This window comes from Sebastes fasciatus, chromosome 4 (genome assembly GCF_043250625.1).
Source record: "Sebastes fasciatus isolate fSebFas1 chromosome 4, fSebFas1.pri, whole genome shotgun sequence".
NCBI classification, from domain to species: Eukaryota; Metazoa; Chordata; class Actinopteri; order Perciformes; family Sebastidae; genus Sebastes; species Sebastes fasciatus.
Window position 1 is genome coordinate 17,656,744 of NC_133798.1, and position 16,788 is coordinate 17,673,531.

The 16,788-nt window shown below is 38.5% G+C and overlaps 1 protein-coding gene across 15 annotated transcripts in view; it reads right to left on the reverse strand.

Annotated features, from left to right (window-relative positions):
- LOC141765970 (neuronal cell adhesion molecule-like) overlaps nt 1-16,788 on the reverse strand; it is a 97,527-nt gene that overhangs the window by 6,673 nt on the left and 74,066 nt on the right. For 4 of the 15 annotated variants that reach the window (XM_074632344.1, XM_074632339.1, XM_074632341.1 and 1 more), the window contains 18 exons: nt 16,231-16,374; nt 16,031-16,142; nt 15,786-15,952; nt 14,242-14,389; nt 13,890-14,014; nt 13,559-13,588; nt 12,684-12,785; nt 11,631-11,828; nt 10,668-10,738; nt 10,211-10,436; nt 9,967-10,082; nt 8,545-8,755; nt 7,656-7,778; nt 7,080-7,256; nt 4,801-4,860; nt 3,671-3,787; nt 1,565-1,726; nt 815-946 (listed from right to left, as the gene is read on the reverse strand). In XM_074632344.1, the coding sequence (XP_074488445.1) occupies nt 815-946; nt 1,565-1,726; nt 3,671-3,787; nt 4,801-4,860; nt 7,080-7,256; nt 7,656-7,778; nt 8,545-8,755; nt 9,967-10,082; nt 10,211-10,436; nt 10,668-10,738; nt 11,631-11,828; nt 12,684-12,785; nt 13,559-13,588; nt 13,890-14,014; nt 14,242-14,389; nt 15,786-15,952; nt 16,031-16,142; nt 16,231-16,374 (2,421 nt within the window). The other 11 variants (XM_074632346.1, XM_074632343.1, XM_074632354.1 and 8 more) reach the window with 10 other exon arrangements.

Below are 16,788 nucleotides of genomic sequence, written 5' to 3' on the forward strand. Positions count from 1 at the left end.
CAGAATTATGTAACTTGATACAAAAAAAGTCTCATAAGGGGCAAATAATGTTTTTAAAAATAGGTATGTAAAGCTAAATAATTTTTGAAAAAGTAAGTAAAGCTAATCATGTAATTGAAATGTACTCTTTTCTACAAAAAAAAACTTTTAAAATATTCATTGTTATTAATATGATACTCATAATGTTATTCCATTATATATATATGCTGAAATAATTTAATAAGTATGATTTTTTACTGTATAAAAACATGCTCTACCAAACGGTTGAATTGTCTAGAATAAATACATGGAAATAATACTAGTAATTTCATGGTAAGAAACTGACATATGTTTGTATTTTTCTTTTTTCATGAAGCGTACCATTACTACATATCAAATTAATCAGTTTTAACAAGAAACTTTTCTTGTTATATATATATATATATATTGTTTTAATGAGAACAATTTCTTGTTTTAATGAGATGAGTAAGCATGTTATTTCAATAAAAAATGTTTGTCTTAACAATATATATAGATTTTATGTCATAACATGAAAATAAGTAATGAGAAATAAATGTCAAAATAACATGAAACATATGTTGTTAAAGCATAATGAAGAATATAGCAAGATATATGGGGATCTATAATCATTCTTTTTATAAAAAGAAACGAGAAGTAATGTTTTGTCATTGTGGCAGCCATACAACATAGAAAGCTATAAAAACAAACCAATATTCCAAAACCAAGAAATCTAATCTTAAAATCCTATTAAACTTAATTGAATGGAGGCAAACAAAGCAGTAAAGTGTGTGTTTATATATGAGCTAATACTCACCAGGGTACTTCCCTCCCTTATTCCTCTGGATGAAGCAGATAATGAGGAGGATCAGGATGAGCAGAGCGATGGCACACATGAGGCCAATGAACCAGCCCTGAGTGGCGATGTCCACCTGTCTGCTCGCCACAGCTGGCCAGAGGAGGAGAGGAAGACGCAACATTTATGACTGGATCATCTTTTCCCATTGGGGAAGGGAAACATACAGCCATAATCATGTGGTAAGACAAACACGGAACGAGTCATTCTCTTAGTATCTACTTGTTAGAGATTTCAGTTCATGAGTGGATCATGATTGCTTATTGTTACAGAACAAGACGACTTTCTTGTTAGGCGAGTTAGAAATCTCCAGCTAATGGTGACTTGGACATCAATCTGTCTCTCACAAGTGGACACACAGACACAGACAGTCACAGATACACACAGATTACACACAAACTGTACACGCAGGTTTACGGAGGGTGATATTAGGTTGGATATTATACCACTAAACTTACTTCTATATGAGAATTACCAAATCTACAGGACCGACTTTAATTCAAATTAAACGACACAATCATGCACGCTGCTCTCTATATCACTACAGTGCATGCCTGGCATACAGAGTGACCACAACACATCTGTTAAACCCATGCTCGACTGGACTATAATTACACAACGCCACAAACTACTACACATTCTACACACGGCACAGTACGAGGCCAGGCCAGAGCACGGAGGAGTTAACCGTCCGCCGAGGAACTGCCTCACCTGGGACCTCGACCAACAGCTCGTCAGAGAGGTGGGGCGGCTGGTCGTGGTGACCTTGGGCCACCAAACGCACCTTATAGGAAAGGCCCCCCTTTAAGCCCTTCAGCATAACATTCTGAGTGCCGTTCACAGGCTCTTTCTCCCACACCTCTTCACCTTCACCTGCAGGGGGGACGTTCATCAAGAGAGGTACGTTTTGAGGGAACAAACACAACTTCAAATGGGATCATAGAGGTCATGACATCATGGGATCTAATTACTTGAAAAAAAACATCTACTAACATGGGATTACACTGCAGGTATTTCTGTCTATATTAGATTTAAATTGTTAATATTCATGGCAGTTCTAAAAAGCTATTTAGTCCATGAATTAATTATTACCCTTAAAGTTCAACACGGTGTAACTTAAAGGGTAACTTCGCTATTTGTAAGGGACTAATGAGGACAACACTTTTTGATATTGTTCCAGTATTGAGGGAGTACGGTGCAGCCGCCAGCCGCTAAACAAGCTGTTATGTAATCATTTGGGGCAACCTGGTACTGTCAGTTTATGTCCACTAAAAGTGCTTGTTTTTGGCACCGATTGTTATTATAAGTGTCTGACAACATTATAGAAAGGACCCAACAGAGGAATTAAAAGTTTTTCTGACCTTTCTCTTTCTGTTTGTTATTGTGTCATGTGACTTGCTACTGTAAGATGACGGTGGAAACGTGTTTGAGAGTTGGAGTGCGACGGGACACCGGTGTTGTCAGAGTTTGTTGTGTTAGAGTATAGAAAGCGCAGCTGGGTGTTATCTAAAAGATTTTCAGTGTCACGGCTGAATAGTTAGATGATTTCAGGAGGAGACTTCTCGTTGAGCGCATAACAAACAGACCGGATCAAGTGAAAGGTAAGAAAAACATTTCATTCCTCTGTAGGGTTCTTTTCCATAATGTTGTCAGACACTTATAATAACAATCTGAGCCTGTCGGTGGCAAAAACAAGCACTTTTAGAGGACGTAAACTGATGGTGCCAGGTTTTCCCAAGCGATTATATTACAGCTTGGCGGCTGCAGCGTTCTCCCTCAATACTGGACCAATTTCAGAAAGTGTCACAATTAGTCTATTAGACACAAAAACGTGGAAAAATAGGGTCCAGGTTGAAAAATACCAAAGTTACCCCTTAAGGAAACACATTTCACCGACTTCACCAACAACATATGCAGCATGCTGCCAAAACAGCAAACACAACCACACACAGAAATGCCACAAGTTGCACAGGACGCAATAAAAATGAGTTACAAAGTGATGATAAATAGTGGTGAACACACCTGCCATATTTACTGTCCCCTGGAGACTTGTTTTGTAACTCATTTCTGTTATGTTCTGTGCAACTTGCAGTGTTTTAGTGTGTGATTGTGTTTTCTGTGTATTTACTTGTGTTTCCTCACTATACAGCATTTGTAGCCATGATAGCTGCATGGCTCACGGATGGCAATGTCAGTCTTTTGCTGTGCATGTGTTGTCAAATTGGTGAAGATCTTTTCTATTTGCATGTGTTTTCTTAAGTTGCAATGTGTTGAGCTCTCTGGATCACCATCAATTATACATGTGGTGATGAACTAAATATGAAATGGGTTTGACTGATGATCACAAGATTATGTTTCTGATAAGGACATTTTCTAAATGAATGGGAATCTATGATTGTGATATTCCCTAACTGAACCCATTAAACAGTAGGTGTGAGAGAGCCATACTACAAACAACCCCGTGTTTTTCATCTTCTCTGCAGGTGGATAAAAACAATGGAGAGCGCTTCAGTCAAAATCAATTGGCATAACAAGAATGTTTGTGCTGCTTTTTATGATGTTTGTCTGAATAAGTTCCAACGAGATTGTTACGGGAGCTGCACGCAACTCTAGTCAATAACAGGCCTGGCTGGGTAATTAGAAATCCAATCACAGACAGCCTTGTTTATCACATCTGGGTCCACGTTGGCAAGAGCCAGCATCAACGTGACTGACTGCCAATGTTTCTATTCACCTGCACAAGCCAATAATGAAGTAGGAGTCTCTCGCCACCTCTGTGTGGAGCTGACAGAAATCAAGGTGTGTTGCTTTGCTTACTGATTTTCTCTGCGTATTCTACATGAACGTTTCTCTCCGGGCCCCAGTACTCCCAACTGATCAGGGTCCCGTCCTCGCCGAACGAGTAGCTAACGTTCCCGAAAACACTGGGCCGCACTGAGCATACAAGAGAAAAGATAACCATCAAGATCGGCCTGTTGGTCAAAGGACAATCCAATAACTAGCAATTAAATGCTTCGATTTAATTATAGTCCCAATGGGCCTCATTCATAAACTGTGCGTAAGACCGTTTTACGCACAAATTCGGGATTCATCAATATTTTCTTAGCTGAATTTGTTCTTACGTTCTCACTTTACTTCTTCTTAAGAAAGGCTTTAATAGACAACAATATCGAAAACAATTATTTTCCTAATGCATTGGCCAAATGTATTTAATACCTATGAAACTAGCCCCCTTTTATCCTCACCAATTATTGTCATTATTCAAATATATTATATATTTCAACGCTTCTATGTGGTTTTCAAATGAAGCTTGATGTCTGTCGTCATATTTCATAACGTCATCACCCTAAAAAAAGAGCAAAAAATTGCAAACAGCAAACAAACAGCACTTTTTGACCGCCAACAAATATGGATTGAAGCAGAATATTTTGTTAAATAAAAACATGTTGTGAATATCAGAAATAATTCCATCTATCTCTTTTCAATAAATTTTTACTTTTGGACTTTACAACGCTCTGGATTTATTGGAAATGTTTGCATCACATGAGACGGAAACAACGCAGCCACCACTGGAATCGAGGCAAAAGTATTTCCTTATATAGAGAACTAAGGGTGGGGCAGTATGCTGATTGCAAATAGCGGGCACACGCCTGTCAAGAATGATTCTGATTCACTAACATACGCACAGAACAAAATTGGCCGGTGCTCATGTGCCATGAATCCGCGTGTGCACTTATTTTGTGTGCAAAGTAAGAACATTTCTACGCACACATTAGTGAATGAGGCCCATTAAATGCTCTTAGCATCACCCAATCTAGAACCCTCGTAGCCTTACACAATAGCAATTTCAAATGGGGACACTATACCAACAAACAAAGAATACACAAAGCTGATCATGCAACAAATCAGACATGTAGTGTACTAAGATCACAGCAGTATATCTGTACCCTTGAGGGGCGGACGGCGTGGAGGAGACCGTGCAATGGGATGAGGGGTTTGCGTGTTTCCTGTAAACAACATGCAGAGGGGTGAAGGCCGGACACGACACACACACACACACACACACACACAGACACAAACACTTTCCATGTGCAGAGACACCACAGACAATGACGTCATTATAATACACAGAGCACACAGTTCATTGGCATGCCAAGCAAACGCTTGCCGTGCAGCGAGAGGCATCACTAGCAGCCACCGTGGAAGATGTGAGGACGGGGTCAAAGTCCCCAAAGGCACAGTAAAAGACTCATCTAGTTTTATCACATGACATTAGAAAGACACACGTCACATAGCATCTTTATCTGTGCGGCTTTGAACTTTCCTCAGCTTTGAACTCAGCGGAGCGTTTTGGCGGGCTGCAGAATACGATAGAGACGAGGGGAAATTGCTAAACGGTGAGGAGTGCATGCTTGCGGTGGGGTTTGAAGCTGTATCTGTAAAACATGCATGAGTCTAGATACGACCGGTACCTGTGACCACATCTACGACATGCTGTGATATTAGAGCTTGTAGAGAGAAACGGGACACAGAGAGACAACAGGACAGGGGTCACTATAGGACGACCCCTACGCCATCTGTGTCACTGTATGTTACAGTAACAGTAAGACATTCATCATGCGGAGTAATGTAAGAGATGATCGGTCTGTTTATAACAGCACAGGTCACCTTGTGTAACAATGCAACTGGATCACACTCATGTTCCACTAGACATGGATGAAGAGCTGACGGACATCATGCTACTGTATGTAAAATGCTAAAAACAAAAGATAATGCTATGGAATAGTGTGCATCATACTGGTAGAATGACAAGGACTTCACAAACACAAAACACACAACAAAGTTCTGACGTAACAGTAGGGATGTAGCTTACAATTATTTTCATTATCGATTAATGTCTTGAGCATTTTTTTCAGTTAATTGATTAATTGTTTAGTCTATAAAATGTCAGAAAATAGTGAGAAAATGTGAATCATAATTCTCCACAGTTCAAGGTGACATCTTCAGATTGCAATCATATATAACAATCATTATTTACAATCATATATAACCAGCAGATTTTGCATCTGAGAAGCTGGAACCAGCAAATGTCTGCCATTTTTGTATTTTAAAAAATCACTTAGTACAAGTGTGCGTTTTTGTGTCCGGTTGGCACATACATAAGTACCACTTTTTTGTCTGTGTTTAAAAGAAAACCTAATAAAAAGTAAATAATAAAAAAAAAAACTGAATATGAAGGATATAAAGGGTCAACTGTAATATGATAGACCTCCTGTCATTAAAATATAAGAAGAAACTTTATATTACTCTCAACATGTGGAGTTAACTGTGGAACGTTCATGGCATTTTTTAACTTTTTTTCTGTCGACACTGTTTTACTGAATTGGAAAAAAATAATAAATAAAGTTCAAAAAAATAAAAAAATAAAAAAATTGTGTCACGATGTTAAAATAACGGAAAGGAAATTTTTCAAAAATATGTATTGATACAATAAAGAATAAAAAAAAATTAAATTTTCAAAATTGCTGACCATGCTATCAATTAATCAAAAAATTTGCTAATCGTCTTACTTTAAAAAAAAAACACACAAAAAAGGAACACCGTGCTTTACAATAAACAGCATTTCAGTGTTTGGATGAATGTTTTTCATTGCAAACCAACAATTTCTAACTTTGAGAAGACACACAAGGTCTCACTTGTAAAGAGGTTTTAATCTCAATGTGACTTCCTAGTTAAATAAAGATTATATACACACAGCGAGGTGAGACCATCAATGTGAGTCCATCCAAACTTAAAACACGTTGCACAACTCCTCTCCACAACACCATGCTTTATTCTACAACAGTTTTGTCTGCCTTGACTTCATCAGGATGGTGTCTGAGGTTGATTCTGGTTTCCTTATACAGTCCATCAATAAGCTGTAAATCACTTATACATCACACAAAAACTAAAGATTACATCACCATAGTGTTTTAAAAAAAGATATGCCTCCTGATGAAGGCAAGATAGTCCAAAACCTTTGGTGAATGAAGTGTACTGAAGAGTTGTGTGATGTGTTTTAATGTAGCATGGACTTCATACTGTGTACATATGATCTGTAGATCAATGACACGTTTGGATCCTCTTACCTGAGTTATAGAAATCATATTAATCAGCTTTCCAGCTGTAGAAACATGAATACGATTTAGGTAATTCATTTTTAGTTGTCTGCATTTTGCTGACTTACCTTCATCCACGATGGTGACAGCTTCCTGAGAAGTAGCCAGGCCTGCTCCCCTAGCCGTTTTCGCATTCAAATAAAACTTGTAGCGTGTGCTGTACTTGAGGTTTTCCAAAGTGACCGAGGTCTTATTGGCGGGCAGGGCCAGCTCCTCCACTGGGCCCAGCTCATTGGAGTTATTGACTACAGGGTGTAGAATAATGGGATGGGGATGGAAGTAGTGAGGTAAGTTGAATAGAGGTATGAGGAGGAGGAGGAAGGGGTCGTAGATGGGGTTGGAGTGTCATTGATGAAAAAGGTGGAAATGAAAACGTTTGAAGTGTAGGGTTCAGGAATAGAAGGCGGGAGTGACAAAAGTTGATTTGTTAATTGGTGGCGTAATTTAGGCAAAATAATGCTTGAAATGCTCTTAGTACTACTCTAAATCTTTATTTTTACTACTGTCTTGTCTTATAATCTCTAAACAGGATGACACTACAAGAGATGAAAAAGGAGGACACACAGCACTACATGAAGGAAGGTCACATTCACTTGGTAAAGATATAAAAAGTTCAGCTGTTGTCTTAAGGAAAAAAGCCTCACCTGGCTGATATTTGAGGGTGTAGCCGGTGATGCGTCCATTACGGTCATGAGGAGGACTCCATTCAAGGGTCAGAGCGTTCAGGTTGGGGTTGGTGACTACCAGGGAAGTAGGAGCCCCCGGCACTGCAGAACACACACAAATCAGGAAACTCATCCATGTAAAGCTAAAGAGGGTTACAAAGTCATATTTTAAAGGAATTTTAAAGTCCTGCTCCGCTCAAAAATGTTTTTTAGGCTTAATTCATTTGGATGAATGATGCCATGTGCGGAGTTTGACACTAGAAGACGAATAAGGAACTACCAGAATGTCCAGAACTGTGTATTCTTGGTCTGTTCTCTGAGATTTAATACCAATAATGGTTCAATATTAAACTTACACAAGCGTGATGTGGAGACTTGAAACCTCACGTGCTCGAGCACTGAGAATGGATTTTTCAGTGAAGTAGAACACATTTTGTGTCAGGGAGAAATTATTTGCATATTCATAGGTTATGGATTTTTCAATGATTGAGAAGAAGAAGATGTGCATTTAAGAATTAATAACTTGGTAATTGATTTTTTTTTGTGTGGAAAAACCCTATCAGCATTCCCAGCATTTGTATCTGTCTTTAAACTTTTCTGAAGGGTCCTTTAATGTATTAATAACTGACCATCAGCTGCAACACTGTTCATTTTTAAGATGTAATAATCATAATCCTCAATCATTCATATCCTCAATCTGTATCATCAAACATCGTTATATAAAGTGTTAACACCACCTGACAATCCAAATTGTGTTAATCTCAGTTGTAAAATAATAAAAAGAAAGAAAGAAAGAACAAAAGAACAAAAGAACGAACAAACGAAAGAAAGAGAAAGAAAGAAAGAAAGAGTGCATTCCTTGTCGTACCTCCTTCGGGTGTATCAAACGTCAGGGTGTCGCTGGGCGGACCCTCTCCCTTGCCGTTAAAGACCCTGACGTGGAACGAGTAGTGGCTGAAGGGGTGCAGGCCGGGCAGCATGCCGTGGGTGTGGTTCCCACTGAAGGTCAGGATCTGCATCTGCTTCTCCTCGTGATGAGGGTTGTGTTTGTGGAGGCTGCGCTCCCTCCCGTAGTACACCTACAACACACAGTCAGTATACAGTCTGTGTTGAGCGTGTATTACCTTTGTTGTGGGGACATAAATCTGTTTACAGAGTCACATTGTGGGGCCTCGCCTTCCAAATGGGGACAAAATGCACGTCCCCATAATGTAAATCATTATATGTTAGGGTGAGGACTTGGTTTAGGGTTAGGGTAAGGTTAGATTTAGGTTAAGGGTTAGAACTAGGCAAGTAGCAGTTACAGTTAGGGTTAGGGTAAGTCTCCAGGAAATGAATGTAAGTCAATGTTATGTCCTCAAAAGCCTGTGTTGAGTGTGTGTGTGTATTATGGTAGTCAGCGGTGGAATGTAACAGTTGATGGAAGTACATTTACTCAAGTACTGTACTTAAGTACAAATATGAGGTACTTGTACTTTACTTAAGTATTTCCAGTATTCCAGTACTTTATACTTCTACTCGGCTACATTTTGGAGGCAGATATTGTATTTTTTACTTCACTACATTTATCATCTTTAGTTACTAGTTTCTTAAAAAATAAGGATTTTTGCAAACAAAACATACATAAAGAGCTTATAAAATAAAAAATAAAATACTTCCTTTTAATCATTTTAATGTATTTTATTATTATTAATAATAATAATAATAATAATAATAATAATAATAATAATAAGTATAAGAATACTAATACTAATACTACTACTAATAATAATAATTAGACTTTTGATGTCCTTTAATTAAACATTTCACTTAAAAACTATGAAAAAAATAAACCTACACAACTAAAATCAGCCCACCTCATTCCCCTGTCTACACTCACACCTACAGTATATATAATATAATAATTAGAGGTTTGAACTCTTTGTTGGACAAAACAAACATAGGGAAGGTGTCACTTTGGGCTCTGGGTGATTGTGACGACAATCAATCAATTAGTGGAGAAAATAATCCTCAAATTAATCCATAATGAAAGTAATCATTAGTTGCAGTCCGATACAAAATAGTTCAAAATGAGTTCCACCTCAACCAACCACAGCCGTAAAATCCTGCTTTTACATGAATGCATGAGTAATAATAATCTAATTTTACATACATACAGTACATACTTTTACTTAATGCAGGACTATTATTTGTAGTATTTTTATTTATTTATTTATTTAAATTTTATTAATAGTATCAGTAGGTGGGATTGGTGTACATGTTGCACGGCGTGGGCTCTTCTGTACTGTACCTTATATCCTTTGAGATGTCCTCGTATTAATTTAGAGGGCACAGGATCCCAGTGAACCTCGGCCAGAGTGCTGTTCAGCAGCATGGCCTGCACATTTTGTGGAGCTGCTACTGGCACTGTACAGTAGACAAGGAACACAACAATAGCCAGATCCATGAGGAAACATACTGAGTAAATGTTATATGTTACAAAGCCCACACTCTGGTACATGGTACATTTTTTTAAAGAGTCGATCTAAACTCACAGTCCTCTCCTGAGTAGCCGTGGGCAATAGCAGGCTCCGGTCCAGCTCCATGGTCGTTCACTGCCTGAACTTTTAGCTCATATGGAACAAATGTGGGCGTTCCAGACACAACAAACTTGGAGTTGTTAGCCACAGTCACTGTGGTCCAATCACTGTCCACCGCCTTCTGCCTCCACATCACTTTATAGTGAAGCCCTGGACCGTTAGACTGGAGGCCCGTCAGCGGCTGCAGAGGAGAAAGTTTTACATTATTTTTCAATGCTGTACTTTTTCAGGAAAAGAGTGAATGTACACCATGATGTATAATATGGTTTTGGTGGATGATAAAGAGAGAAAATTAAGAATAAAGAAAGCTCATAAGACCAGGCAATAACAACACTTTTATGTTTCATGGCACTCCCTGGAGAACAATAAATGCTTCAGGATTAAAACAGATAGCTTTATACAAGTTTATTACCTTCCATGAGATTACAAGATTATCATGTTCTGTTCCAAATCCCTGTACACCTGTTGGGTTATCATCTGGAGCTAAAATCAACAACAAAAAAAGACAATATGAAACATTGTCCCTAGGAAAACATTAAGACAATTATTTCTGTATTACAAGTTGTCTGAAAATGTATGTTTAAATATGCAAATTAGGCATTATCTTATCAAATTTGTGATAATTTGCCTATATTTACATACGTTTTCTAAACTTCCTGAACATTGGATAAAGTCAGGTTCAAAATTCTTATTTCATTTAGTTGACATATTAGAGTCAAAGGTTTTTACAGAGGGAGTTTTGGGTTTCTCTTTGTATCACTCCATAAATCAGAACATGCCATAAAAAAATCTAATTTTGCCATGTTTTTATGAATAAATTGTTCAATAAATCAGGCTATGAATGATATATGAACAAACCCCTCTGTAAAAAAACCTTCAGAATATAGAAAGGAATGAAATTGGAAAGTTTGATGTATGTCAGTGTTACTGAAAAAACTAATAAAGATATGTATTGTTAAATTCCATACATTTTGAAAGACACAACAGTTGCATAGGTAAAACATTTTAACTAATAGATATCACCATAAAACTTCCCCAGTTGATTACTTACATTAATGTTATGTTTAAATATGAGGCATTATCTAATGCTAACTTTTGGTGACTTTAGGAGAAAACAACAGACTCAAATAGACAAAGTAGTAAAATAAACACCTAAATGTGTATTTTGGATGTTTTCTTTCCACCAGTCTGAAAGAAGATGTTATGGAACCAAAATAGCCCAAAATCACGATTTTTTTTGCATGTAGTGTCTCACCTTAAAATGTTTTCTCACAAAACAGTTCTGATTTCCAAGATTGAATCACTAGTATAGATTTGTTGATTATTTATGTACTACAGAATGAGACTCCACAAGGCCATAAGAAACTGTCTGTACCTGCAGGTTCTGTCTTAAACATCCTGGACGGGAAACTGGAGCGGCTGAAGCCCACAGCGTTGAGGGCCAGAACTCTGAAGGTGTAGTGGATGTAGGGTGACAGTTTGAGGTGAGCTGTCGTCCTGGTTCCAGGGACCTCGGTGAGATTATGCCAGTGCCCTCGGTGGTGCAGCGAGTCTTCATACTGGATCAGAAATTCTGTGACAAATAAGAAAAAGACATAACTGTTCATAACTGAGCACTTACCACACTGCCTGGCAGTATATTTGCATAACTGGAATGAATGGCCTCAAGTTATTTTTGGATACTGCAACTCAAAAAGGTTTGCTAAAATATGTGTAAATATGCTACTTCTGGCAGTCCTTTGAGGCTTAGAGGAAATTGGGGATTTAGCCATGATGAGAAGCAGTTTGAGGCATTTCAATGGACGTTTTTATGCCGTTACAGCTTGTCACATTTAGACTCCATTGTAACCAGTGATTTCAAGCTGACCTAAGCTGTTGTGCTCTGTCATTGAAGAAACTACAAACTCTCCTTCCAGGCCTGTAGGGTGCCTGTGTTTTGGGGGATTTTTTTCACTTTCTTCACTGACATTTGCAGACTCCAGTTATTAACCCTAACCTTATGGCTTTTCCTCCAAAAAATATTATGATTGTGAATTAATCATGTTAAAAATTTTGGTGGGTCCAAAATGAATGTTTTGTTTGTCTCTGTGGAAGATATCTGACGTTTCGTTCCCACTTCTAACAAGGCGTGTGAGTCAATAGTAAAACAATGTTGGTATCACGCAGTATCTCTGTGTCGTCAGCGATCAAGTTGCCAGTTAGTGTGGAAAAAAATGGTGTCTCCATCAGGCTGCATGAGAGTTAATTAGACCCTCCCTGCCTCCTCCAGGTCTACTTCTTTCAAATGACACACCCAAAGTTTTTAATGTAGGCTTTCCATTTTTGTTCATATGTGAGTGTCCCTTTAAAAAACTCATGTCTACTTCACTTATCGTTATAGCAAAAACAGCTTGGATAAGGTGCATGAACACACACACTTAAGACATACTCTGAATAGGACTGTTGTGTTCATCTCCAGGGGTCCATGTGAGCTGAACGCTCCTCTTTTTCTGGTCTGTCAGCTCCAGGTCAGTCGGGGCGTCGGGTTGCTCTGTGGGAAATACAGCACAGGCAGCAACATCAACACACAGTTACAGGTACAGGTACAGGATACGGAGAGTTCATGCCACGAGATGATGAAGCAAAATCAAAAAGGGGGTATATCTGGTTACATAAATGTGTTTCTGTGATACTAGAATCATAATAAATGCAAAGTATTTTGTTGGTTTAACCAAACACACCTTTAAGTTACTCCTCTATTCCTTCACATGTTCCTTTATGTGCCCTGTGATACACATGCAGACGCTGCATCATGCATATGAAACGACTGACGCCCAACTGAGCATCTTCCATAATCACTCTGCATGAAATAGAGTCTGGGGCTCACTAGAGAGGTTAAATTGATGCTCATGTTTTGGAATTGTAATGATAAAGTGGAACGCATGCTTGGAATAAATGAGTGATGAGGAAATGGCGCATTTGAAAAGATCCCAAGTGGTGCAACGGGGAGATGTCTGCTTTACAAATTATCTTTGCATTCATGTGTGAGTGGAAATTGCCTCCCCATTGCCTAAATGTTTCGTGTTTAATGCATTCAAACTTTTTGTACAAATGTAAAAACGTATATTTATTTAAAAAAGAAAAAAACACCTTACAGACAAAAACAAATAAATGCTGGACAATCAAAATTAAAAATTAAAAATGCTGTATCAAAAATGAATCTTCGGGCCACGACATGCTTCACTTGACAAAAAACATCCAACAAACAACACAAGCCGATGTCAGCCGAGCACATCCGGGTGCTCATGTGTGCTGCAGGTTTACCGTAGGCAACAGCTGGAGTTGGTGTGGCCTCTGCCAGGTCGGAGGGCAGGAGTGAAACAGGGAGTTTAGTGGTCAGTCAGCCGTAAGAAAACAAAGACTGAGATTATCTGGCTCGCTAAGATCGAATATTCATGCTGCTGACGCGATAGCTGACTAAATCCGCTCTGACCCTCTTAAGTAAACTCTCAGGAGGCAATTAACCTTGAAAGGCTGAAAGGCAATCTGTGGTTTCAGTTATTCACTTTTCTGGGAAGAGCTGAGATGGAGAGAGGTTACACTTTAATAATTTGTGAGTTTGTTTTATGAGTCAGTGAAATTGAGCTGTACATACCGACAACAGTGAGCTCAGCGCTGGCTGAGTCGTGGTCCAGAGTGGTGTTCATGATGCAGGTGTACACCCCCGCATCATTCTCCGTCACATCATTGATGGTGAGGCTGTCAGAGTCCACGATTAATCTGTAAACAAAGCGTCAATACAGACAGTTTAGCATCTGATTCTATCAAATCTTGTTTTTCTTTCCCCAGTCAAACAGTTGAGCTTGAATAAGCATCCAAGAAACAAACTTACACCAATTTACGTAACTGTACAATTTCATTAAAGGTAAGATTGCTAATTAGATACTGGCTAGATCCATTACAAGTAATGTAGAGAGACAACAAACACATCTCCAGACATCTCTGACCTCTCATCATCGGGCAGCTCTCCGTCGTCTTTGAGCCAGGTCATGGTGGGGATGAGCGAGGGGTCGTGTTTCACCTTACACTCAAACACCACAGGCCGGCCCCTCTGGACCACTTTGTACTCCGGCTGCTTCAGGATTCGGGTGGGATCTGATTGGAAGGGGAGAAGATTCAGTTTGCATTTACTATAATCAAAGAATCAAAGCAATAAGTCTAAACCAGGGGAACAAACATATAACATGCAGAGGTGGGACCAAGTCATTGTTTTGCAAGTCACAAGTAAGTCTCAAGTCAAGACTGACCTAAACTTTGAGTTTCGAGTCCTAAACAAGTAATAAAGCGCACTTCACCAAATGTAATGCCATTTGTGTCTCCATCTGTAATCTTCGACCCACAAGTTTTGCATATTGCAATTTGTTTTTTGTTGACCACCACACAGGTTTTGTATGTGGATGAAATTATTTCTGGTATAATTTTTTCCAACTGGCGTTCAGTAACGTAACATAAGTTCTTCATGGTTTTCTCCTGCAACTTGATTGGATGCTGTCAGATTGTTTTAAACAAAGTGGACCTGGGGAATTAAGTGTCGACTTGCTGCGAATGAACAGCGTTAACGTTAGTTGATTTAGGAAATTAAGGGACATGAATTGATTCGTGGCAAACTTTTTAAATAATATACATCTTAATCTTTGGGCTTTGGGGGGAGGATAGTATTTTCAAGTCAAAAGGCTCAAGTCCAAGTGAAGTCACGAGTCACTGGTGCTAAAGTCCCAGTCGAGTTGCAAGTTTTTTATTTTTATTTTTATTTTATCAAGTCAAGTCTAAAGTCATCAAATTTGTGACTCGAGTCTGACTCAAGTCCAAGTCATGTGACTCGAGTCCACACCTGATACGATGTGTTTGGAATAGGGCTTGACTTCAAAAGGTTAATATTAGGGCTGCAACTATTAATTTCAATAACAATTTTTTTTTTGTTATTGATGAATTAATCATTTAGTTGATAAAATGTTAAAGATACTGACAAATGCCTATTGCAGTAAAGGTAACTCAAAAATGATGTCATAAAACTGCTTATTTTCTATTTTATTTAAAACAAACAACAGGAGAAAAGCAATATATATGAAAAGCTGTAACAAAAGACCGATTTATTATCTATTTCATTATTTTTTTGTTAGTTTTTATTTTTATTGACTTTTTTGTGAATCTTCTTGAAATTTCTTTCTGTTAATTATTGTTTTCTTGATGGGTCTTTTAAAAAGAGAGGTCAGTCCTGTCATATCTTCTCTGATAAATGCATCAGCAGTTATGACGCCCATTGATGGTAAACAAAATACACCCAAAGAATCATTGTGAGGTGATTCTTTTCCTGTTTTTAGTCTACTCTGAACTGTTTTTTGGGTAACATGGACACCGTATCCAGACATTTTTTTATATTTTTACTCTAAATACCAACATTGTACACAAAAATCAAACTGTAATAGTGTGAGTTATCAGCTAGTTATATAATAATACGATATTTGGATCTTCAGTTCAGAAACACTCTCACCTTTGACCTCCAGACGGACGTGATTCTCGAAGATACCGAGGGAGTTTCTGGCCACGCAGGTGTATTCGCCACTATTGTGGGCTTGAGCTATGTGGATCTCTAAAGTCCCGTTGTCGTGCAGGATGTAAGGGTCTCCATCCAGGGTGCTGGACCGACTGTCTTTGAACCTGAGACAGAGAGGCAGCCGCTTTGAGCTTTTGAAGAAACATAAAACACTTTCCTCTGTTAAAAGTTCATTAACTCACCATGTAATTTTCGGGATGGGTGACCCGAAGGAGGCGCAGTCTATCAGGGCTAAATGGTTTTTGATGACCTGGTAGACTTTGTTGGCTGGTGTCAGCACTCTAGGCGGCTCCGCTGCAGCAATTATCACCATGTTATTACACTACGGAAATCAATGCAAAACAGCATTCTAATACAAATGGATCTTGTGTAATGAACTTACAGAGCACATTGACAAAGGCGTTGGACAGGAGGTAACCGTAGTCATTGGAGACGTTACACTGGTACACGGCGCTGGATCCAGTCTGCACAACAGTGAAGATGATGGTGTCGTCCTCCACCTTCCTGCTGAGATCCTTCGGGGAATCTGTTCATGGATAACAGGGGTTACAGACGAAACTCTTTGAATTCTGGATGAATCTTGTAGAGAAGATATTTCCTCATTTAAATCCTAATTTTGGTCTTTTTAGTTCTCTGAAATTATGGCTGCTCAGTGTTGAAGTAGTAGTTCAACATTCTGGGAAAAATTGCCTATTCGTTTTTTTGTCAAGTTAAAGCAGACAATTCATGTCTGTGCGCTAAATATGAAGCTGGTTCCTAGGGGTGGGAGAAAAAAAATGATACAGCATAGTATCAGAATATTTTGCATGGCAATATTGTATCGTTGTACACCAAGTACTGATCTGTTATTATATAAAGTATTAACCTTTTAACACTCCGACGGTTGCTATTCTGTCTTTCAAAGGCTGGAGCTTTAAAGCTAGAATGAAGACACTGTTAT